Source organism: Protopterus annectens, chromosome 15.part0 (assembly GCF_019279795.1).
Source record: "Protopterus annectens isolate FY-2018-M chromosome 15.part0, PAN1.0, whole genome shotgun sequence".
In the NCBI taxonomy this organism is placed as follows: Eukaryota; Metazoa; Chordata; order Ceratodontiformes; family Protopteridae; genus Protopterus; species Protopterus annectens.
The window spans coordinates 375,327,761-375,355,000 of NC_056749.1; the positions used below are offsets into that span (position 1 = coordinate 375,327,761).

At 34.3% G+C, this 27,240-nt stretch overlaps 1 protein-coding gene across 5 annotated transcripts in view; it reads left to right on the top strand.

The window, feature by feature from the left end:
* DRP2 (dystrophin related protein 2) overlaps nucleotides 1–27,240 on the top strand; it is a 4,029,288-nt gene that overhangs the window by 3,127,294 nt on the left and 874,754 nt on the right. For all 5 annotated transcript variants that reach the window (XM_044057118.1, XM_044057116.1, XM_044057114.1 and 2 more), the window contains one exon: nucleotides 19–80. In XM_044057118.1, the coding sequence (XP_043913053.1) occupies nucleotides 19–80 (62 nt within the window). The remainder of the gene's footprint in view (nucleotides 1–18; nucleotides 81–27,240) is intronic.

Consider the following 27,240-nt stretch of genomic DNA (forward strand, 5'->3'; position numbering starts at 1 on the left):
CCTTTTTTTTAATTTCAGTCACCAAGCTCAGACAACATGTTGGGACCATCCCAAAATGACCGAACTGTATCAAACACTAGGTAAGAAACTTGAAGTTAACTTCTATTTGGAAATGCAACGTGTTAGAAGCTAGTATTCCATGGCTCTGAAGTCTGCTTTTTTGGCCATTCAGTCTCCATTTTTTGGGACACATTCTACTGGATCCAGACATTTCAAACTGTATTCCATCTTTTCTATTTTTTGTTTGATGTTGCTACTAATTGTTTTCTGTGACAAACAATTACAATTTTAACAAGTATTGTTTGGGAAATTTCTTTCCCTACCTTTATGTCCCATGCAATTTGAACTTTGCAAACTTCTGGTTGTATATAGATAAGCTTTTTGGTTGATAGACCACTTCTCATAACACAGCATTTGTCTTTTGATGAGTACCTTACACTGCTTGATGACACTGAAGTGCCTCAAAGAGGACAACAGTGCTAACTGGAAGTAATTGTGGTGTCACTAGTTAAGGTAGGAGCACTGTCAGTCACTGAAGTCTGAATGAATGAGCTTAAATATGCATAATATCTGTCCTTTTTCATGTCAGTATTCAGATTTATTATAGTTGCACTCCACATTGTGTTCTGAAATGAAATGATACACCCCATTAAGGGCTTAGAAAGAGTGGCAAAAACTTTTAATTACTTCTGTTTAAAGATGCATATGTCTGGGCAGCTTATGGTCTCCATGCCTGCTTGCCTGGTATCATTCATATGTTCCTGATTTCCTAAAAGCTGAACTTCCAGTGTTGTTATAAAAATTAGTGTGCAGAAATGGAGGAAATACACTGGCAGCATGTGCAACCTTTCGGTTTAAAACATCCACATGATTTATTCTATTTATAAAAGGATCTTCACAATAAAACACTAGCATATGTCACAAGAATGCAAATATAGTGAGTAGATTATGTGCAGAAGCATTATGTTTATTCTGAATTTGAAAAATGTCCTTAAGCTGTCAATCTTAGGCCTTGATTAAAGTCACTAAGAATGTCAAATATCTCATCAGCTGTTCACTTTTGGGACAGTAGTCGGTGCATAGCCTACCAATGTTCAATGCTTCTAATGAAATCGTCATCCTTGCAATTTGATTTACATTTACCCTTCCTTAATTTCCTCATTCTGAGCCATCTATACACTCCCTGTATTCACAGGAAGTAGGAGATTATGCTTTTGTCAGTGGATAAAAGCTTCCTGTTTTTGGATTCTGAATGTTACCTGCAATACCATTATGTGTGCATTTTTTTTTTTGTATTAAAATATGTTTTCACATTTTGAATCACATTTACATTCTTCTTCTCCCATTATAATAGCCTCTGGCATTGCAAAGTTAGTGTAACTTCACAGGCAAATTACTTGAATAGAGACGTTAGTATCTGATTTATCTGCACTGCATATAACCATTGTAGATAAATCATTCAGTAATGCCTCATATTTTATTTATATAAGAAATCAGAAATTATCCAACATTAGACATTCAAAACATCTGTGTGAAACATTAAAATCATGCACAGGTGAAAGTGTTCCTGGATTTAACTGTTTAAGTAACAGAGACATAAAGACAGAGACTGAGAGAGTGAAGCTGCTACTGCTGAAATAACAAAAGTCATAATTTCTTTCTGCTAGTAAGCTATTTTGAGAAGTAGAGCTAAGTTTTATTTTCTAAAACAGGTAATTTTCCCTGTGTTTGTTATTCTGATGCTAGCAACAGTTTCACTTTAAACTTTACCTGCTGTCGTGGATGGCAGCTAAATGATTGACATGCACTGGTTCAATTAATGTTGATCAAAACCATTTCATCACACCATGCCGCTTCCTCAGAATTGTGGCAATGTAAATTGCCTGTCAAAACAGAATCTAACAACACAAAAGCATGCTGTTTTGTGGGAAGTAGACACACTTACACAACTGTACTGCCACCTTCAAGGTTACTAAAGTTTAGAAAAAGTTGAATTGCAATTTTCAGCAACTTCAGACAAAAGACACATTTCCAGCATCTTCCAATAAAAAGGCTGTACACTGTGAAAGATGTGGTACTGTACTACAGATTTTCTACCACCTGTTTTAATTTTTAAGAGATAATGCTGGAACTGTTTATTTTTAACAATAAACTTACAGAATGCATAACAGGGAAAGTATTCTCTGTTTTTACTGTATTAGTATAGAATGTGATACCTGTGCTACGGTTTGGCAGTGCATTGCCTTGTATCTGTATCCTTCAGGGGATATGAGAAGTGCATTTAAGTCTAAGTTTCATACTCTTGCTGGGTTGATACTACGGTGCTGCAAGCCTTGGGGTACAAAATTGTGAAGGAAGCATGATCCCATTATATTACTCATCTGGTGTACAGTGAATCCTTGTAGCTGAACCCACAAACTTCCAACTGCACAATCATCACCTTTTCACAGCTCCCGTTCTAATCTCCTGTCCAAAGATGGTAGGGACAGTCTAAAACAAAGCACAGACACTGTTCCACTTCTTCATTCCTTCATTCAAGCCTTATATCGATAAAATACTCCACTGGACTGGGAAGAATCTAAAGAAATGGATCAGTGAACACATGTGAAGACAGCTTAGAATCAAGGAAGTGATTAGAGAAATGGAGTAGTTATAAGGTATGGGCAGAATTTGTAAGGCAGGCAACAATGATGGAATGGAGGAAACAGAAATGAAGGAAAGGACAAAGAGATGAATGATGTTCTGAAGCTGTAGAGATCTCTAGAACGACTAAGAGAGCTGTGGAAATTAACAAGTAGTTATGCTGTAAGTAGCTAATGCAAGTTGAAGATAAATAATGGTGACTGACTGTGAGAACTACTTGGCACAGCTGAGGTAGTACACTCATAGTGGGGTAGTGTGGATCACGGCAGAGTGCTGACACCGAGAAACAGCTAAATGGTTGCAAAATAAAACAAAAAAGGTGCTGCCAGTGTAACAGCAGTATAAGGGCACTGACCACAGGGGGATGGGATTTAGTGCTGTATAGGAGAGCAATGTTTGGAGGGCAGGTGAGATAAAGTGAGTATATTGGATAACATTCTCAGAAGGTAGAAATGGGTGAAACATGCATAAGATAAGCATACACAATAGAAAATCCAGGAATAATGGCAAAGAGTAGTCAAAAAGAAAGAGCAAACATAATCTGGAGAAGAGGCAAGAAGAAAAGAAATAAAGAATAGTTTCAGTGAATGTAGGGAGGTAGGAATGTAGGTTGGTGGATATGAAGGAAGATGGGAATGTAGGGAGGTGGGAGAGTATAGATTGTGCCATGTCTAACGTTGTAAAAAAAACAATTAAATCCATTTAAAGTACTATATGACTATGTATGGTAACAGAAATTATCTTTTCTTCACATGCAATGCATGTTATGAACATTGGATCACTTCGGGTTTAGTTAAGGCATAAAAATAAAACTAGTCAGGTAAACAAGACAGACAGCTTCTCCACGTCAAACTCCTGACCATACCATTTAGGCATGGGATCAGGATACCTAAATATACAGCATTCTAAAAACATGCAAGTTGCAAAGCATGATCACAAGTATGCAACTGAATGAACGTGAGCATCAGCATTCTGTAATAATGAAGTAACAGGAACCACCTATCCTCAGCCTGAGCAGCTCTGCTTGTACAAAGGCAAAATAAGTAGTACATGCAGGAGTCAATGTAATAAAATTAAAAAAACAAATAAAAGCCACTCACTGCTATTCCTGTACAGCTTGTTTCACCAGCAAATGATAACCATGAAAGATGTCCACTTGCAGATGTAAAAGTTTATCCTAAACAAGCTGGGAAAACCCACCCAGATGCATACATTTTAACTGAAACAAGTCAGAGTACAGTATATCATGCTACCATAAAAGATATGCTCCCTGATGTCAACAATCAGCTACAGATAAAATTAACAACATTTACTGTAAAATGAAGTGATTAATATTTCAATCTTCCTTTATGAATGTAATCATATTTCTTTCCAAATGCTACCCTAATAATGAATTTGAACAACTGCAGGAAAATGATTGATCCACAAACCATGCTTTGTTAATATTTAAAAAATGGCATTTATCAATAAACTGAATACTAATGTAATTATAACTACAGAGCCAAATTCATGTCCTAGATTTAAAATTGCATAGGGGCAAACAGAATACTTTTGAGTTTCTCCAAGGGAATAAAACATAATAAGGACTGGACAAAATTGATATCAGGGGTGGAACAAGCAATGATATCAGAAGTGAGCTTCAGTTAGCAAACTGGCTTGTAATCTTGAATGGTAGGATATCGCATCACATCATGGGTGGCTTAATGCATGTTGAGAGGAGAGGGGAAAGATAGCATTAGTGATGTTAGCTTGGAGGTGGGTGTTTACCTGAAAGCAATAGTTTCTTAATAGCTGTTGTGGCATGACCTTCTAGACAACAGCTGCTCTCTTCTTTGGGCTTTGAGATTTGTTTGGGAGAGGGGAAAAATTTGTAGTACACCACTATCAGGTACTACTAGCAGAAACAGTCACAGTTATACAATATATATGCCATATTCTTAAATTTCAACAGCATGATTGATTAATAGGGATGACAACTAAAAACATTTTACTGAACTTAGAAAATGAGGGCATTGTTTTCTTTTAAGGAGCTGATTAGAGTTTTTAAAGTTATTTCCAGTGCCTTGCTCAAGATAGTCAGAAAAGGATAAACTACTAAACTCAATGTATGGATAACAAACGTGACCTAAAACAAGTATATTAAAAGTAGCTAAGGAGGAACACATTAGGATCAAATGTTTTATGAGGATACCATAAGGGAAGGAATAAACTGAACAGGGAGAGATATAGAGAAGAAACATCACTATTAACAATGAAGAAGGAGCAAATAAGATATGGAGAATAAGAAAACAGGAGGCAAATAATGGGATAAGGGAAGAATTAGTAAGTAATGGATAATTCTGTTTATGTACAGCATTCTGGCAAAAGAAAAAGATAAAATATGAACACAATGCTTGTCGTACCTGAAAAAAAAGGCAAAGGCACTGCAGGCATAATAGATGTAAGTAAAAGAAATACAATACAAAAGCAGATAAAGGTAAAAAGCGTTTAATGTAACTAGTACCTTGAGTTGACAAACTCTTCAACGATTAAATGACATATGATATTGAGACTAATATATGCTAAAGAGACCTCCTTCTTGTTAGTCAGTTAACCTGTAGGAAAGCTTTCTAAGGAAGATCAGCATTTAAGACATCAGATGCCAATGTTTTAGACTGCAAAATATACATAGCTTTCATTCTGTCTAAAAAATAGATCTGTATTTCTCATATAACCTAGTCTATTGCCAACTTGTCTCATAACAAAACAATTAAATGAGATATATTTTTAGCATGGTACTTCCATAAATGTCTTACTACAAAATGTTACATATTTTTCTCTGCAGTCCTTAAAATGTTTCATAACTCTTATTTTAACCATCCTATTATTCTTACCTACATAAACAGGTTGCAAGAACACCCTATAGTATAAATGATGATAGATGAACAACATGAATAATGTCCATCTATTGAAAACGTTCCCATGGGCAAAGTCCAAAAAATGTCCTTAGCTGCAAAGCTACAAACTTTACATTCCCATAGGGTTTAGTACAAAGGTTGTGAACCACAAGTGCAGCATCAGGATTATCATCCTTAAAATAAAACTTACTGAAAACTAACCTCTTTTCAAAACTGGGTCTTATCTGATAAGAAATAGAAGAAACATGGAGAAGTTCAACATATAAGGTCTTATGACACAATAACATTTTCCAGCAGATTTTTATTATCCTAGACATTTTATCATCAATGCCATTATACTCAGTAATGAAAAAGATGGACTTACCACTAGGTCATTTTTTATCCTGCCTATTTCCCGTACCAAAAGTGGGATAAAATTACATGAATAAATCAACAACATCAGAATATTTATAACTTTGTTCTGTAAATCTATGGAAATTAGTCAAAACTTCCAAAAATAATTAATCTAAGGTATTACATAAATGTGATTCCCAAATAAATTCCTCCTCAGGTAGTGCCCTAATAGTATTCAGAAGATAACAACTACTAGCCTATAATATATTTAGTTGTTGTCTCTTTTCTAAATAATGTAGTCTAAATCATTCTGTTTAATAGTGTTATGTTAGCATCAAGGAGTGTTATAATTTGCTTATCAAAATGTCCTGAAAAAGAAGTACCCAAGTCATTAGAATTTAAATAAATTAAAATTGTTTAAATAATTTGATTGGTCTTTGGAATATATAAAAAAAATCATCCCTATACCTAACACAGAATGTTGTATATCTAACAAAAATGTCTAAAGTATAAATGCATTTCTGTTTAAAATAATTTGTAAAATTATTTGCATAAGAAGAAACAAAGCTCATCCCCATAGCACTTCCCTTTTCTGCAAATAATATTTACCATCACAGTACAAAAATAATTATGTACAATCTTCCAACAAATATAAAACTCAATTTTCCAGCCCATCTGGTAATAAATAAGCAATAACCAGAATGTCAACATCATGCTTAATGCTACTATACAAAGCCTGTACATCCATGGTTACCATAGATCAACCATCTGTGATATCCAAAGAGCCTAATTTCTCTAAAAATGTATAAGAATCCTTAATACAAGAGCTGCTCATTTTAAACAAAAGGCTGTAAATATTTGTCCAAAGGACAACCTAAAAATTCCACCTGTAACAATTTAAGTTGGGTTCTAGAAATGAATCCTAAACTATCGCATTGGTATATCATTGATTTATATTCACTGGAAGAAAATATTCTCAGAATCTTCTGTCAACATTTTACAAGAACTGGAAGAAAGAACATGTAGCCATGCAGATTTACAAAACAGTATTATCCCTTTATCAACCTCCTTAATCCATTCTTCTTTGCAAGCATATTCAGGTATTTTCAAAGCAGATCATTCTTCTTTTGTTAAATTATAATTATTACATTTGCAACTAGCCAACAATTTTTGAACATCCTGTATACCCAAGTTCCTATAAACATCAATATAACTATTATGAATAAAGGGTAAAAATAGTAGTCTCTCTAGTTATTTCCTAGCTGTTTAAACTCAGAATAATGTTTTCACCGACTTTCATTTCCTCATAAGCTGTATAAAAATAATTATTAGAAAGCAAACTGAAAGAAAACAAGGAGGAAGAAGAAGACATCTCTTCAACAATGTTTGTAAGCAGTCTATCTGTATTCTTCCCAGTATGTCCTTGGGTCATAAAATAATATCTGAGCTTAACCTTCCTAATAAATTTGTAAATGTCAACCAATATTAGCAAAGTCAGGGTAAAGTAGCAGGTAATAAACTTAAGACCTTTACATAAACCCTCTGTTGTACTTCTGTTAAATTGAGCCAAGCTAAATTAATAATTTGTACGGCATCAGGAAAAAATGTAGAACTATCAGGAAAAAGTGTATTATTAGGTACATAAACATCAGCAAAATGAAAGAAAAATCAGGAAGAAAAGCATTGAACAGCTTTTTTTAAGTTGCTGTTGATGTTTGTGATTGTGTCTTTTTATTTAATCCAAACTCATCATTAGAGACACCAGAATGGAATGATAGATTCTCAGACTGATCCAATGTGACTACTGAGCATCATGAATGGTCAGTAGCTGCATCTGTAGAAACAAGAGAGGTTGTCCATTCATTCAGTTATTCATTCTTTCTCTCCCTTTGTGAAGAATGCTTGCATGATAAGGATAAACTCTGCCACATAAACACACAGTTACATGAAAAATCATTCTTACCTCATAACAGATTATTCTGTTTACATTTCAGAACCACTTTTTCTGTGGTACTAAGTTTGTTATTTAATTTATCAGACTTTATTAAACACATCAATAAGAAGAAATCACTAAATCTAAACTTGTAACTCAAAGATCAGCAACTAAATTATTGTATTTACATTGGTCACCCTCACTAAGAATACATAACTATTCAAATGAACAGTTAAGAGCCACTTCTTGCCAATGTATCTGCACTTCTCTTTCTTCAGCCTCAAACACCGCTGAAGGCTGCCTTAATACCCAAAGTCTCCTGGGAACAATTTTTAATGCAAAATATTGCTCTGCTCTAAAAATAGTTTACTAAAAAGCATGTTCCATTCTTTTTTGTTATTCAAAGCTACAGATGTATCCTTCACAGTCAACAAATTAGATTAGTTGGCAGGCATATAGCTGCTGTATGTCATCATGCTTCTAGTCAATTATTTAGTAAGCCTTTATTAATAATCCCAGTTGGATTCACCATATTACAGGCATTTCCCAAAGAATTGGCATTCACATTCACACTGATTCCCTTAGAACATCGTTCCATAAGAGGAAACATGAGCAAAGGCAGCCATAGCATAATGTTGATTTTGACAAGAAGAATCGGTAGTTTTGGATTCAATCATTGTTGTCTCTCGAACAGACACCCTCTCTGAAGAAACATCTTCAATTGTATTCAGTTGATTCATATTTAAAGTTCAGTACTGAAAATACAGCCATTCGTTCACCAGCAAATACCAAAATACCAAAAGATAAACAATGATTAAAGAATATGTAAAAACAAAAAAAAAAACAAAGTCAGATGAATGTGAAAAGGCATTAATGGAACTAGTGCGTCAAGTTAACAAATACTTCAAAGGTTAAAAGACATATGATATTGAAACAAGTGTATACTAAAGATACCTCCTTCTTATTACTCTGTTAATGGTAGGAACACCTTCCAATGAAGTTCAGCATTTAAGCTATCAGGTGCTAATGTTTTAACTGCAAAATACACATAACTGTCATTCTATCTAACAAAAGATATATATATATACATATATATATATATATATATATATATATATATATATATATATATTTCTCCTTTTATCTTTTGATAATAGAAATAAGGTAATAAGGTCTACAATCAAGATGGGTTGTCATGCGATGTCAGTGAATAGATATATGATGTTAAGTGGATATAGAAAGGATAGCAAAGCAAAGGAGGAAGAATTATCAACACAAATCTGAAAGAGGATAAAATCAGATCTACAAAGAACTGTTTGAATTCTTTCTCATCTCAAGCCTAATTTGCAGTCAGTTCTGTGACACTGACCCTGCAGCTATTTGAGAACCTTCTGTCAAGTTATTGACAAACTGAAAACCTTAATAGACTGCAGTGATTCTGTTTAACAATGACCCTGGAAGCAAACAATTCACTGTTAGGATGTAGATGCATAGTCATCTGAGTAAAGGGTCAACATGTAAAACAAAATAGCAGCCATAATTCAGTAGTAGTGTGGTATTTTCTGGGCTCTGCTTGTAGTACGTTCTTCTTTCTGGAATATTTGCCCATGTTTCAGGTCACAAACATGGTTATGACATAGATTGCCATATTTTTAGGCATCCTTTTCCTGAACAATCGAATTCCCTAATCTCTTAATAACAAGGTCTATAGTTCAAACTGTCCTTCAGCTAACAATCTGCAAATCTCTTTCTTCACATTCAAAAACCACTGGGCCCATAACTTGAAGTCCCCTCCCCTGCATTTGAACATCACCTGTTTGATTTTTATATTGGGTAAGGGGTCTAGTCTCCCATCTCAATTTCATCTATTTCTACATTCTCGTTGGCTACCTTTTAATACTCAAAGCTGACATATTTTAAACATGAACACCACCTACTCATACAGGGGCAAACATTCACCTTGTTGTATAAATTTATGGCATTTTATAAACGTATTTCTCCAAAATAGTTAACTGCTATATGGAAAAGTAGTGAATGATCATAGTTTAAACATGCTCCTTGATCTGTGTTGTATCTTGGTGCGCACCATGCATTCACAGACTGAGTGTCTCGAGAAGTTCATTGTTAGTGGCCCACTTTGCTCATCTCCCTTCTCATCTCTAGCCACCTTGCATATAGCTAGATTTATACCCCTTAGTCCATTCCCACTTCTCATGCATTACCTAGAGTCCTCTTACACTCATTTCCCTAGCATAACTATATATTTCAGTCACTTCATCAACTCCTTCCCTCATTGCATTTTCTTTACTACATATCTCAATTCTGCCACTTTCTTCTATCACATACTGGCAGCCAAATATATACAAATATATAAAATTCTTCTTACATTATTCATATATTTATCTCCTACTACTACTTTTATTTTTATGCCAAACTACTTCAGCCTCTTTCATATCCACCTTCATTACAACTATCAACAACTTTAGCATCCCCTTTCCTTTATTCTTTACTCGGTGGAGGTCATACATGTCTATTAACCATTTTGGCATAGACAAGTTTCACATTTATATCTCTCTTATCCCCTTATCACCCACACCAAAGCCCATTATTCAATAGTACGAAAACCTCCCTGTTAGAAACTCCCTTGTTTTGCAAGCAGGCTTTATCCACCTCAAGTCAGGACCATATAAATTTGCATTAGCTAACATAAATATCTACAGTGTTAATAATACATGACACCAACGTGAATCATGGCTCCATCAATATAATCTTCCTACATTAGGTATAAGTGAATCTTGGCTAAAGGAAGACTCAAGGGTACCTCCAAATCCTTCAAAACCACTCTCGCTCTTTAACAATTGCCCTGGTAATAGACAAGGTGTGAAATTATGATTTCAGTGGAAAATGCTTATGTTATAGTTATGTATCCTTTACAAAAAAAGAAATAAATAAAACTATAGCAAAGATAATGGCCACAACTGGACACTAATTGAATTGACTGTCATAAATCACACTAAAATATTTCTGGCCTGGGTATATAACTCACCCTCTCCTACTCTTTCTACTTTTGAATCCCTCCTAGACATTGTATTTGCTTTCTCCAAACACCATAAACTAACTATTGTTGGAAATTTTAACCTAGGTTTCTCTAGGTCCCTGCAATCACAACTTAACAGGCTCAAACTAACTTGAATCCTGATACAATTAGTGTATAAGGGCATATGACTAGACCCATCATCCAACAAATTCTCACTGATAGACATAAATATACTTACAAATCCTCACTAACTCCCTTAGTAAGCACAATCCTGTTCTATCTACATAGACCCTAAACACTATAAAATCACCTCCAAATTACTTAACTACCATATAAATTACTGAGTCATCAGTAATCCGCCATATCATCATTGTACTTAAGTCATTATAGCAGAGGTACCACTATGATTCCATCATAGTCCATGTAGGAGTAAATGACCTGAAATGTACCTCCCTGGACTATAAGAAGAGAGATATTATAGAGCTTTTAGACTGTGTGCCTTAGGCTCATATGAGCTTAGCCAGCAATGAGTAGCATATTACCACCACTGAGGATGATGCCACAATATGAACAAAAAAATAATTGATCACAACAACTGTCCTTCTGTTGTCATTCTAAGGAGATCCAAATCTGTCAGCTTGGGAGCAACAGACCATATTGCTTTGCAAGGATGGTCTTCACCTCTCTATCCACCCACATAGTGCCTTATTTAGGCAATGCCAATTGACAAACCTACTGACATAGCAAAATCAACTCAACTGAACCTCAAGGTGTTACTGCTCAATGCCAGGAGCCTAAACAAAAAAATGACACTCCCTCCAATCCCTCCTCATACTCGAGAATATAGACATCTGTGCACATACCGAGACATGGTTTAAAGTGGCAGAGAGTACCCTGGCAGTGAAAGGTTTCAGTGGTTTCCATACTTTTATAGCAGCAGCTACACAGAAAAGAAATAAAGGAGGAGGTGTCTCAATATACATCAATAGCAAACGTACTCTAGGGTGGTCAAACCGGATGATGCCCTGGAGTTCCTCCACATGCAGACCACCACAGACAAAATCACATACCCTTTCCAGAACTTAAAAACTACCTAATGTAGGAAGATTATATTGATGGAGCCATGATTCAGGTTGGTGTCATGTATTATTAACACTGTAGACATGCTAGCTATAGGTCACCCTCCATGTTCCAAGAAGCTCACAATACATACTTGGACATACTGGAAACACTTACCATCCAACTTAATACTCTAGTCATAGGAGACTTTAATTAACTCTCTATAGACTGAGAGCCCTACACAGTCTCAGTACTACAGGCTGAGATTCTTGGACTTCATAAATACAAACACCCTTGACCAAATAGTGAATACGCCAACTAGAGGCTCCAACATACTGGACCTCATGCTTACAAATATGGGAAAATTCTGCAATCACCCATTGTCTCATCCTCCTTGGGAATGTCTACCCATAAAGCTATCTCCTTTGAAATCAAAATCAATGCCATAATCACATTAAAACCAGTAACAGTTCAGAGCTATTCCAAGGCAAATTACCTTTTATTAAGTGATGGAGTGTCAAAATCAATGCCTCTTCAACCCCAGAGAACATAGCAGCCCATGCTGAATTGCTGTCAGAAACTCTGTACAGCCATTTCAATGGCTGCACAGAGGTTGCTGTACCTACTAGAAGTAAGCCGAGGACTAGCCTTAGAAACAAACCACCCTAGTGGCATCCCAAATTAAACAGGATATATACAACAAAAGGAAAAAAATATGGCAATAATCAGGAAATGTAATTTCCATAAAGATAGAAACTCTCATCAAACAGGCAATTTAGATTCCTAATTCGATCAACCAAAACCAACTTTGAGGGTAAAATAGCTTCCCAGGTGAAAGATAACCATAAGACCCATTACAGCTATGTCAGAAACCTGAAGGGCAGCACACATCAATGTGCTGAGATGGAAGTTAATACTGCAACATTCACTGAGCCTGCCGATATAGCAAACCTGTTAGCAGACAAATTCAGTTCCACTTTTATCCCCCCTCCCACACCCCAACCATATCCTTAAAAATACCCTCAAACATAACCACTCCAGATATAGTTATGGAGCATGTAGTGGCTGCACTCACTAAAGCCAAGAATAAGGCCTCAATGAGCCCTGATAACATCGCAGGATGCCTCCTGAGCAGTCTAAAATACTACTTATCAGGACCTCTGGTGTCATCATTTAATTATAGTCTTAAAATAGTCTTTGTGCCCCATGAATGGAGGACTGCAATGGTCATTCTCCTTCATAAGAAAGGGCCTTCAACAGATCTTGGAAACTACAAACCCATTAGTCTGGCTAGTCTTATTTGCAAAGCTATGGAAAGAATTATCATGGAAATTATCGACAAAGACGTAAAAGACCTCCAGACACTGGATCCATCCCAGTTTATCTTTGTCAAATGAAGGTCATGCTTTCTGAATCTGGTGGGCTTCTTTGAAATGGTTACTAAGGTAATGAATGAGGGGAAAATGGTGGATACTGCCTGCCTAGATCTGACTAAAACATTTGATACAATACCTGACTTGGGCATTGTCAACAAACTTATGGAACTAAGTATAAATCCCTTTATAACATGCTGGATAGCTAGCTGGCTCACTGATAGGACCTAGGAGGTTAGAAATGATGAGGTTACCTCCACAAAGAGGCTGGTCACCAGTGGAGTCACCCAGGACTCTGTGCACAGCCTACTTCTCTTTGGCATCTTCTTCTTGGATGTCAAAGTCAATGTCAAAGGATATTGGCTGACCAAGTTCACAAATGACTGATAACTGGGAGCAGTCACTGAATCCCCCCAAGATGAGAACATCCTCCAGGAATGTCTAATACAGACAAATGCTTGAAGCCAAAGCCATGGCTTAAAACTTAATAACAAGAAATGCATGTATAATACCTTTTGGGAAGTATACCACCCCAAGTAAATATGTCATCAATAAACACCCTTAAAAGTTGATTCATTAGTTAGGGATCTGAGAACTAATTTAGATAGTAATTTAGCCTTCGACCAGATGGGTCCATGGTAGTAAGAAAATCCATCTATGTTGCTCAACGTATAAGCAAAGGCATGTCATCTAGGTCCAGAGAAGTCATCATACCACTGTTCTTAGTCCTCATCAGACCCATCATAGAGTGTAATGCCTCTTCGGCATATACCTATATACATATATATATATATATATATATATATATATATATATATATATATATATATATAGATAGATAGTTAAGGGGGGTGTGAGGGGCACAAGCTCCCCACATTGGGGTGTGTAGGGGTGTAGCCCCCTCCTTGTTTGGTTTTATATCGTCCAGTTTCTGTTAAGAGGGTACGTAAGTAGTTTTTAAGTTCTGGAAAGGGTTAGTCATTGGTGTTGTATGCGTGCATGTCTATAGTTCACAATTTAGTATGTTGAAATTTAGCATTGTTAAGGTTTCGATCTTATGAGTTTCAGTCAAGTGAGTTTTCAATATTTTGAATTTTCGATGTTATGGTCTCAGTCAAATGAATTTCATTCAAATGAAATTTTGATCATGTGTAGTAGACCTATATATACACATATGTATATTGTGCATATATATGTTTTTTGACAGTTATTATTGTTGTAGATTTGCTGCCATTTATTTTTTATACTTTTGTTTTTAACGTACAGTTGGCTTTAAATGTTTAAATATTTAATTGGCTGTATCACGTGATTTTGTTTTTTAATTATTTAAACAGAATTGAGATTATGGATGTTTGAATGTACACACTGAAGGAGGGACTTTCTTCTGAAAAATTTGTTGTTTTTGAATTAAATTCTTTGCACTCTATACTGAGCATATCCATTTTTTTTTGTCTCATTTGACTTGTTTTTTTTTTCCAAGTGTGGTTAACCTCAGTGCTGGTCCAGTTTGGTTGCCTGATTTCTTTACAACAAGAATATAAGGAGTAAACACAATATTTTACTCCGATCATCTCAAAAACCCTGTCTCAGTATCATACAGACATCTGAGAGATGATCTTTGCCTGGCATACAGGGCATCCCTGGACACTGTTTTGATGAACTTTTTGCATATTCACAAAACAAACAGCATCAAAACTACTAAATTAAAAGACCTACATTTTGCTTGCAACATAAACAAGACATATTGGAGAGACAGATATGTTTCTCAGAGAATTCTGATTCTCTAGAACAGGCTCTCCATCCATATGAAGCAGAGTTCCTCCCTATCCATTTTTAAGTGCAACTTGGACCAACTGTTGGGTAATTGGAAATTCACTCCTGGGCTGGCTTGTATGTCTCTGAAGGACAGAGGCAGCCAGTAAATTACTACCTATATAAATCAAATTTGCGAGTCACATTTGGGTTGCACAGCTAGGCTTATAAGGGCTGTAGTAGTCGTTAGTCTAGTGTACACCTATGAACCTATCTAATGATGGCCTGCATACTGAGATAAATAATATTGGCTGGTTACCACTTTACAGAAATATTTGTCTTGCTATAGCTTTGTTTCTCTTCCTCAACAGTGTGCTCTAATTACAGGATAAACTATGTTGCTTAACCATTAGATTGTTCCAAGCCTATACAGTCTCTTGATTCACCCCTGAAAAGGCAAAACAAATGAGAGACTTGGCATGGAAAAATGGAAGAAAATCATTCTGAGAAGAAAGGCTAAACTTCTACAGGACCCTATGCAACTCATCTAGAATAGACATAGACACAGCCAAGTCAAGCTACTGTTGTCTAATGCAGCAGTCCCATTTTGGCCACCTCAAGCACTTCTGGAAAACAGTAAGAAGTCTCAGCAGCAACAAAATATTCTGTTGCTGTAGCACTCTATCAATAAATATCCCTAAAGAATATGTAGCACTGTTGTGTGCAGCCACAATAGCTCTATACAGTGGCTGGTGAATGTTTTTACTTACTTTCAGTATTCTGAAAGCAACTGGTATAAGTGGGTGGTAATTTTTTTAAAAATTAAATCCTCAGAAATGGCCCCTTATAGAAGTGAGTCTTCTAGTAGAAGTTGTATCTTCCTGTGTGCAATGAACACTTCATTTTGAGATGTGGTCCTATATTTTTTAGAATCTTGAAAAATATTAAACATGTGCCCAGTATAGTTCATTTTATCCACTAAAACCACACCCGCGCCTTTATCAGGTTTCATTATTCTCAAGTTCTCATTAGATCTTAAATCTTGGGAACTCAAATTATAAAACATACCCTTATTTTTATATGTTAAATTAACTAAATCTATTGAACAAATTCTTTCAAAGGCTCCGATAGTCAGACTCATAGTGGGATTAAAACAACTCTTTTTTCAAACAATTATCATTATTTCCATTAATAAAATGAATAGAATGTCCTGATTATTTTGAAACAAAACCTGCAAATTTAACTTTCTTTTTTATTGTGCTTTCTTATTCTGTATTTTTATGGTGTTCGTATTAGTGTGCTTTGTAATATTTATTCTTTTTTATTGTGCATTCTTATGGTGTTCTTATTAGTATGCTTTGTAATGCCTAACATTTATATATTATACTATTTATGTATATCTTTAAATGATTTGAATTAGTTGATTGAATGATTGGATTAAGTTTTATATAAAAGCTGTGGCAGTAAATTGTTTTTTAACCTGAAGAAGTCCTTGTGTTTTGGACGAAAAATGTGGTGAATCAGTTAAAGCATTTTGTTTTAATCATTTAATAAAATCAGATTTCGCAAACTTGTGCTGTTTGAACTCCATTCCTGCTGTGCTTTTAGACTGTTATTGGTTGGTTTTGCCTTGCACAGTGTTCTTTGTGGAGTGGTAAAATTTAATTTTCTGGTAAATAATCGTAATTCTATTGCCACTTCCGTATAATTCACCCTAGAGGCAGGAACAAACTTAAAACCTTTTTAAAAGGGTAAAGCGTGTTTCATTAATTCTTAAATCTCTGTAATTAAAAAATATGAAACCCTTGAAAGGTTAGCATTTTAACATCAAAGGCAGAAATAATATTGTCCTTACACTATTAACAAATGTTGTTATTAAACTTAATTCCTGTTCCTGGAGTTGTAATTCCATTTCTGTGTTCTCCCTTTGTTCCGTACCTACTTCAGGATTGAGCCCTTGGGTAAACAAATGTTCCTTTGTTGGTTTCTATTGTAAATTTTTTTCTGGCTTACATAATGAAGGATATTGTTCATTGTAGGGTCTACTATCTTGAAAATTGTTCTCCCTCTAGGGTTGTTCCATCTCATATTTATCTAAACTCTCTTCAGGTTCACCCATCTGTATATTATTTTGAAAAGCATTTTGCCCTATATTATGATGGGTAGTCAGATATTCTTTGGGCAATGGATATGCTGTCTTATTTAAATATTCATTTACGTCCCCATCTAATTTTTTCTTCTTCCATTCTAAAATCTTAGCCACTTGTTCTTCCACTCTATTCAAAATCCCTTCATACTTATATATATATTTGACTCAAAAAGCAGGTCCTCCAAAATCTTATCATTTAAAATATAAATTTCTTCTAAAAGTTGATTAATATGACCATTATTCAACCTAATAATAAATTGTAGCAGTTCAATGCCATGTCTATCAAACATCCCTAATAACTCATTCAGTTCACCCTTTTGCAACCAATGTCCGTTAGTGAACTTAAACATATATAAACCTTTGGGTACACATTTGCGCTTAATATATTCTTTCAAATATAAGTTATCGCATTGCAAGTTCTGTACTTTCCCCACTTTGTGTTCTAACTCAAACATTTTTTTCTGAAAGGTTTTAGGTGGTGGTTGTTTTGGTTGTGTAAGCCCCCGATCTGGAAATAAGTACTTGTTAATCCATTTGTGCAAGTTAAACCCTTCCAAATGGTTGGAATCCTGTTGAGCAGTGTTCAGTCTTTCATTTTGCAAGGAACCAGAAGCTGCTGTTGTTTGAAGAAATCTCCTTGATTCCTGATAACCTTGCTTGGAACTCTGGGAAATCTCCTTCTGTGTGTAGTGAAGGCTGCTGGATTTTGTAGTTTACAGAAGGCAGAATTCATCTCAGTGACTTGCTGAGTCAACACAGCTAAAAGCTGTATTAAGTTATTGCCCGAACTTGCAATCACCTCCTCATTCGAACAACTCTGCACCAGAACCACACTACAACCAGGCTGAGAAGGTAAGATGTCAATGCTACCATCCATCCATATCTTAAAAGTTCTTATTCAGTGAAATTAAACCAACAGGTCACCAAAAGTGAAATCAGTTCCATCTAATTAAAAGGCTCTTGAGCACCCAGCCATAAGTTAAAAAAATGGCCAGTGCCAGAATTGTCTCAGTTACTGCTGCCAAATGCTCCAAAAATACAACCAAATAAAATAGAAAATGGAGAAACCAAGCTCCACAGCAACCAATTTGTAAGAACAAGCTTGGAAACAAGCAGCAATAAAAAGTAAATACATGCTAAAAAACAAACAATTAATTAAACTTATTAAAATGGTTGAGTGCTTTCATCCCTGTAGCACTGGGACTTCTTCAGAACAACTTTTAAACAATTACCACCATGGAGTCTATATTAAAAGACCGAAGAGGTGTTTCAGCGAACACCTCTTAGTAGACACGTAATGAGCGAATGCACTAAAGTGCGAATGCTCAAAACAGCTATCACAAACACACACACACACTTTAAAACATAACATGGGGGGCTTCACCCCCACACCCTCTAACTAAATATACCAACTCCGAGATCACACTACTGTGAGGAAAGAGGCAAACACACAGGATGGTCAAGTGATTTCTTTCCCAGGGAAAGAAATCGCTGTTTTGAGAGTTCTTGCTTTAGTGCATTCGCTCATTATGTCAACCAAGAGGTATTCACTGAAACACCTCTTCAGTCTTTTAATATAGACCCCCACCATGAATAAATACCCTGAACAAAATCATGTGACCAATTAAAAAATTAACATGAAAAATACTAAATTAAACAGAGGACCTGCTTCAAACAATAACTGAAAATAAAGTTAACATAGTCAAATAAATGTCTTTGCCACAAAAATATTATATTACAATACTAGTGCTCTAGTTTTAAGAACTGGAGCAATAGAAATCTGATCGTTTAAACCAGGTGGAAAATTAAGAGTTCAGTTTAAGTTGTCGAAAGACTTCCCTTCTCCCTATTTGAAACTCTTACCAGCCTCCTCTATGACCTTTGGGAATAATGTCCAGTATACCAAAATTAAATCTAATTGACCCTGTACAACTCAAAGTGTGCTTAAAAAGTGCATTGTTTGTTTTCCCTTTCAAAATCGCATATTGGTGTTCATAAATCCTCTTCCTTAGTTGTCTCTCTGTTCTACCTATATAATAACTTTGACACTTACTACACACTGTAATATATACTAAACCCTTGGTTGCACAGTTACCATTTCGAAGTTGAATTGTAAAGGGAATATTTTGTAACTCCAGGTAGGTTTGTTATATGTTATGAACGAAAGGTACTTTATCCACTTTTTAAATTTGCTTATTTGCTTGTTTTTTGACCATGTCATGGCTTTATATTTTACTTATTTTTACTTATTATATGTATTGTTTTCCGCTCCTGTACTGCTGTGGCAATTTCAGTTTATGTAGTTTGTGCTCTTGGATTTATTAACTCCAGGTAGGTAGAAGCAGTCCTCCATTTAATTAATATAGTATTTTTCATGTTATATTTTTAATTGGTCACAGGATTTTGTTCAGGGTATTCATTCATGGTGGTAACTGTTTAAAATTGTTCTGAAGAAGCCCCAGTGCTATAGGGACGAAAGCACTGAACTGTTTTTAATAGGTTTAATAAATTGGTTTTTTTGAGCATGTATTTACATTTTATTGCTGCTTGCCAGTTTCCAAGCTTATTCTTACCTCTACTATTGTATAGTGTTTGCTAAGATTATTGTTACCTCTAATTTCTTCAATGGATCTCTCTTTATATTTTAATATATTCCATAGATTCCAATTTCTAATTTTGGGGTAGTTATCTAAATTGATCATTTTCTTGTTTATCATAATGTTAGGGTTAAGGTGTATTGGTTGAAGCATGTTTAATGTTTTTTTATATTTATTGATTCCAGTAGTTTTTGAAATATGATTATTTTGTCTTTAGTTAAGGCATGTAGTTTAATATGTTTAAATTTTTCTTTTCGTATTAAAGGTATAGGTTTGGGATTTATTTTTAGGTTTTGAATGTGATCATGCCATATTTTGATCCATGTTGGAGTCCTGTCTTCCTTTTTAGGATCAAAGTCTGATATTTGTACAACCCTACTGGAACATATAATGTTGTAGTACAGTTTAAAATCAGGAAGGCCCATTCCACCATTTTCCTTAGGGGATAATACTTTTTGGTAAATGATTCTGGTATATTTTGGATACCAAAGGAATTTGGAAAGAGTTGATACTATGTTTCTGAAATATTTTGGGTGAATTATTATATTTGTTGCATTAAACTAATACAGTAGTTTAGGAAGTATATTCATTTTTATGATTGCTATCTTCGACAGGAAGGGCAAGTTAATTTATACCATCTTTGAGTATCCTTTTCTATGTTTGCCTATGTCTGAAGCAGATTATTTTGTAATGATGAGTTAAAATTATTAATGAAATTAATTCCCAGATATTTTAAATTGTAGTTTATTTTTATATCCGCTTCCAGGAAATAATTTTCTTTATGGCCAACTGGATTTATTGGGAATATAAGAGATTTAGACAGATTTATTATATAATTCGAGACCTTAGAAAATGTATTTATAGTCATGATAATTTTGTTTAGGTCTGTGTTCAAATACTGGAAATATATATTAAAGTAATCTGCAAATGAGATTAATGTTAATTTAGTGTTTGTTATTTTTTGTATATGATGATACGTCTTTTGTTTAAAGTACAAAAAAGGGGTTCAATATATAATTTAAATAGATATGGGGATAGGAGGCAACCTTGTCTAGTTCCATTTAGAATTTTTATTGGTTTTGAATTAGATTTATTTAAGTGGAGGGTCATATAGGAATTTTTATATAGTAGTTGAATCATTTCTATATAATTCTTTGGTATATTAAAGAATGATAGTACTTCAAATAAGAATTTTAAATTCACCCTGTCAAAAGCTTTGTTCACATCTAGGACAAGGGCATATCTAGTTTTTTTTTTTTTTTTTTTTTTTTTTTTTGCTGTTTAGTGATATGAATTGCAGCAACTAATGTAAGAGTATTGTCCCAGGTTTGCTTATCTGACATAAAACCTGACTGTTCCAAAGATACTGTATAGGGTAAAATTTATTTTAACTTCTCTGCTAGTAGAGCTGCATAGATTTTAAGGTCAAGGTTAATTAGGGTTATTGGTCTATAATTTAAAGTTTTTTTTTAATCCGAATTATTCTTCAGTATAAAAATTGTTTTTGAGTTGTTCAGATATGTCAGTAATACCATGTATTGTTATATAATTAAATATTTTTAGAAGAATTTTTGCTGATAACTGATCAAAGGGTTTATATAATTCAGACGTAAAACCATCTGGGCCTGGATATTTGCCATTTTTAATTTGTTTAATTATCTTTACAATTTCTAGGCTTGTAAAGAGAGCTTCCAGATTTTTTGGTATACTTCATTATTTTTTGGGAAAACAATATTGTCTAGAAAAGCTTCACTTTCTAACTGTGTCTACATCATCTTGTGGGCCATAGACTTGAGTGTAATTGTTTTCAAATATTTTAATTATGTCTGTTGTACGATTTTCCTAGATAAGATATTTCAGAGATTATTGGAGTTTTTTGGGTGGCATTTATTAATCTTGCTAATATTTTGGATGGTGTTTGGGCCCATTCCGAATATTTGGCAAGAGCTCTCATTTCCCCTGAGTTCTGCTGTGCATGCAAATTATATAACTCTTTTTGTAAGTTATACATAATTGATTCAAGTTCCAGATTGTTTTCTTTTTGAAGATGTGTTTCTATCTCAGTTATTTTCCTTATTAGTTCTTCTTCATTTTGTTTTGCAATTTTTTTTTTTGTAGTGTGCCATTTGAATTAAAATGCCTGATTCTGCCTTACAGGCTGCCCATTGAATGTCATGTGGCATGTCAGTTTTATGCAGGTTTTCCCATAGTTCTTCCAAGATATTTTTTATTTCTTGTCTAACATCTTTTTTGTAGTAAGTTAGGGTTTAAAGACCAACTTGATTTTACAGGGTTTGTTTTCACCAACTTGAGCCCATCCATCTTGATGGTGATTTTTGAGTGATCTGAGAAAAATCTTGGTTCATTAGAATAGCAAATTTTTGAGTTCAAAAAAGCTTCTGAGATTAGGAAATGTCTATTCTAGACCACGATTTATAACACTAGGAATAATAAGTGTAATTGTTTGTAGAGGTTGTGATGTCTCTAAAGCAGAATTGATCAAAAAGGCTGAAGTCAGTTAGATCATCTAGTGCTAGTAATGCTTGATTAGCTTATATTTTTGTTTTCCTTGTTCTGTCAGTCTTCATATCTAGGGCTAAATTCCAGTTGCCTCCTATTATAAATAGTTTGGAAATTTTATTAGAATGTTGTGAATTTCTAATATGAAATCTTGTTGGTTTGTACATGGACTATATAGGTTTAGAAATAGTACTGGCTTATTATAAACAGAGCTCCAGATTGTAAAGTAAAACCATCTACCATCTATATCAGATTCATTAATAATGACTGTTATTAAGTAATTCTTTAATGATAATTGCTACCTCTTTTCTGCTTCTTTCTTTTCCAGATGCTATTGTTTCTTTTATACATTTTTCCCAGACATTTTGTAACATGTAATAAAAGAAAACCAAATGCACCCAACTTACACAGACACTGACTTTAATCGAATAAAACAATAAACAGAGTAAGTGCTTTCACGACCAAAAACTGTCGCTTCATCAGACAAACTTAGAAAAAAACAGCATCCATATATAGTGTTAGTTAAGTCAATTGTCATTAATTAATCAGCTGATACAATCAAATGAGACATAAAAATCTTAAAAAGACAGAAGTAAAAGCATCTTTAAAAAGTACATACAGTACAACATAGAAACATATATATTAAATTATATATATATGTATGCATTTACTACACATAAAATGTATAAATATAAAAATCAAAGTTTAAGCCTCCTTAGTTTTAGAAAAGGCTTAACAGAAAAAATGCCATTCAGGCCTGGAGGTCTCTCTGCATCTAATAAAAGTATCCATTTTTGTTCAGCTGCTTCTACTGTAGTTTTAATGTCTCCCCCTCGGGACTAACATAACTAACACTATATGTGGATGCTGTGTTTTTTCTAAGTTTGTCTGATGAAGAGACAGTTTTTGGTCATGAAAGCGCTTACTCTGTTTGTTGTTTTATTCGATTAAAATCAGTGTCTTTGTAAGTTGGGTGCATTTGGTTTTCTTTTATTACTACATTGTTTTTGCACCCAACCCCACCCTCAAGTTGTTTTCTTTCATTCAATATTTTGTAACATGTGTTTCTTGGCTAAAAATTATATCTGTTTTAGATTTGAATGTCAAATGCATAAATAAATTTCTTTTTTTTTTGTCCTGGAGTCCTTTCACATTCCATGAATCTATAGATCACATGGTGGTATATTTCTTAAGCATATATTGATATTCTCTTTATTAATTATCTTGTTTAGTTGCAGCTGTAAAATATTCAGCCATAGATATACGTTTTCTTTTAAATTCGTAGCATTGAACCCTTTTAGTGCTACCCCCTTGCCTAACCATTGAACCCATATTACTGAAAGGGAATGTAATTTGGATACAGAGGAAAAAACTGTTCTAACTGAACACAAATATTAACATAAAAGATAATTTTTCTAAATGTATATACAGCTCGAAAATGTTTAAGTAGCAGTTTACTAGTATCTATTTTAACAACCTCTAAGAACCGTGAAAACCTTTTAACACCTTCTAAGTACTACTAGCTCCTAAAATTTAGTTTTACACCAAATATTACATTTTATAATGTGTTTTCATTTTCCCTCATTTAGATAATTTACTTTACATGCTTATCTTGGTGTAAATAAAGTTCTACCTTCTTTAAATATAAAGAAATTGTTATATATTGTTTTCTAACATAAGGTTATTCACTTTACATAATATGGTTCACACAGTACAAAAGTGGTATGCTCTTTACTGCCAGGTTAAACTGTTTATTTACTCAGTATCTTTTGTTATATATGCACATAAAGTTTTAATCGAGTATGGAATTAAATGTTTAATGGAGTTTTATATGTGAGCCTCTTAGCTCTTCAAAAAAACAATGTCTTTGGTAAGTTACTAAAAATGAAGTGTATATATCCTTATTTATCCATATTTAGGTGCATATACAGTCATTATCATATTTTATTAATTGGTTTATACATTTTAGCACAACCTAGAAGTTTTAATAAGTCAGAACATATGGGCATCCCTAATGTTAGGCTGAGTTTTCTCTGTTTTTCTTGTACACTTACATAACATTGAGCAAAAACACCTTAACTTTTCCTCAGTCAGATAACTGCCATTTCATATATAAGTCTATACAGCAATAAACATTTTGCTTAACTATGCATAAATGTAATCAATTTCCTCTGGTGGAGACACATATTGTTATATTTTCCTTACTAGCTAGCATATAATACAGTTGCATTTAGTCATACAGTTATCCCCAGCATTAAAACTAATAGGTATTTTCAGCTGAGTAAAAACAGTTCTGCATGTGTTATATCATGTTTATACAAATATATAAACAAATGAAGTTATATAAAACCAATCCATACTACCACCCAGATCTAATGAAAAGTAAAGCGTTTTGATGGAATATTATTCTCACTAAAGTAACATCTTGTTGAAAAAGTCAATCGAGGACTATCACAGATAATCATGTTATACATTTGTACTGAGTCCATTGAGAAAAAGTAACCTTAATATTTGTCATCATGTAAATTATTCCACTTTTAAACTTGCTTTCAAATTTGTCAGTTCCATTCTGCCCTAAGAGTTGGATCTTTTCACATCTGTTAATAGATTTAATTGCTTTAACAGTACTTTAAATAAGGGAAACAAACATGCTAGGGTGGGAGTTTGGCATAGTGATTAAGATGTTCACCTTATAGTCACAAGGTTTAGACTTTGATTCTCACATGGGGTAATTAGCCAGGCTTGGAATGGCCCACAAGGACGGTTAGCCTGGTACTAGTTTATTCTGTTTGGGTGGGAGGTTGGCATAGTGGTTAAGGTATTTACCTTACAGACACAAGCTGCAGGGTTCGATTCTCACATGGGGTAATTGTCTAGGCTTAAAATGGCCCGTAAGGGCAGTTAGCTTAGTATTAATCTATGAAACTATGAATCTGAGAGTGTATTTCAAGTTTCTGATCTTTCTGATACGTAACATGACACTGCAGTGAAAAAGCTTGATACTCGCATGACATTTGTGCCAAGTTCGTTTACTTATATATTTGTTCTGCTTTTATATCTGGGAAAAAACTTTCCATTTTAGATGGCAGTCATTTGAAGCTTGATTAGTGCATGGCTGCGATCGCTGCTCTCAGAAGTCCATTAATAAGGTCTTTTATGCAGAGCATGCTTTGGATTGTCTCAAGGCTGGATATGCTCTTCCGTTCCACAAACAAGTTCAAAGCACTTCCTGTATTAAGAACTTTGGGACGGAAAGAGGTATTTATGAATTATTTTCTTTAATGTTTATATCTTGTTTATACGTTTTAAGTCTTTTCTAATAATTGACCTTGCATAATTTCGGGTACATTGTTGAATGCTTGAAGAAAGGCTGATTTTGCTTCCTTGACTGAGGATACTTGATATTTTTCATCTTTGTAATGAAAAGTAACTGTGCTAGGGTATTTCATTTGGAATTTAACTTTTTTTTTCAATAAGATATGCACAAAAAGGGGCAAGTTTCTGCCTGTAAAGCTTGATTTGTAGTGGAAGGTCTTGAGCAAAAGAGATTTTGTGGCCATTCCATAGAATGCTTCTTTTTTTCTTTTGCTTGCAGCAATATCTTTTGAATGTCCTGGAAATTAAGAAACTTTACACAGACTTGCCTGGGTTTATCTGAGTCTTGATATTTATGAAAGAGCACGGTGTGTTCTTTCTATTACCATGGAATCAGCTGCCATTTCATTGTCTGATAGCACATTTATAATCTGCCACACAGTGCTCATTAACTGTACTTTGTCGCATTTTTCAGGTATGCCACTAATTAACAAGTTATTTCTTTGGCTTCTTGCTGCCAAGTCTATGATGTTTCCTTGCAGATCTTTTATGGCTTTTTCTTCTTCTTCCAGAGCATCTTGGCATTGCTAGATTTTAAATTCTTTGTTTTTGTCCTAGTTTCCATTTCATCTAAGCATGCAGCAGTTTGACCAATTGTAGATCTGAAGTTTGTTAGTTGTTCTGAAAAGTTTTGAATGGCCATTTGTAATGGCTGCAATGCCAATTTTAAGTTGTCTAGGTTATAAACTTGATCGGACTTTGTTTTTACTGCTTGTTTTGGGTTTTCTTGTTGTTTAGCAAGTCTTTGTCTTTTAACAATTATTTCTTTTTCAGGTGTGGCTATTTGAGGTAGTTTTGTTTTAGTTGTTTGCAGCTCCATATTTTCAGGATCCTCTGACATTTTGAAGTTTCTAATTTGTTCCTTACTGCTGAAACTCGAGAGATAGTGATAGGCCTGAGCATGTGGATAAAACTTGGCTCTTCATTTAGTATTTTAACAGTTCTTTCTTTATTTATCTGCAGTAATTTACTTTCTGTGGTAAAAGTAATATTTACATAAGCCTTAATCCATTATTCGTAAGAGAATAAATCTTGATTTAAACTTGGTTCTTGAAAGGAGAGGAGCTGTCAGAGTTAGGTGTTCACCAGACTTCCACCATCTTGAATCCCCCAAAATATGTTAACTTGTGGATGTCAACATATGTTGTCAAAGGAAAAAACTTTAAAGACCATACAGTTCTTTCCATGGCACACAGAATGTTACTTTCTATTGCAATGTTACTAGACTAATTGCTGACTAGTTGAGAATAGCTGCTGATTTACAAACATTTGAGGAAAAACAACCTTTCAGTTGTGCAGTTCTAATATATGTGTTGCATTTTGCCTAGATTCAAGGTACATTTCTAGCTTAGGTACAAGTAATGCTGACTACGGTTTATACTTTCAAGCAGCCATTGTGCTCCTTATCAAAGCTTCTAACAGCTGTGTACTTTCTTTCTGATATGCATAGAAAATCAATAACTCTTTGTTAAGTCTCATGACACTAGTAGAAATGAAACACTTCTTGTTATTTGCTGACATTATCAGAAAATAGAATGCTTCTTGTTAAGTTTCTAATAGCTGTGCAGATTC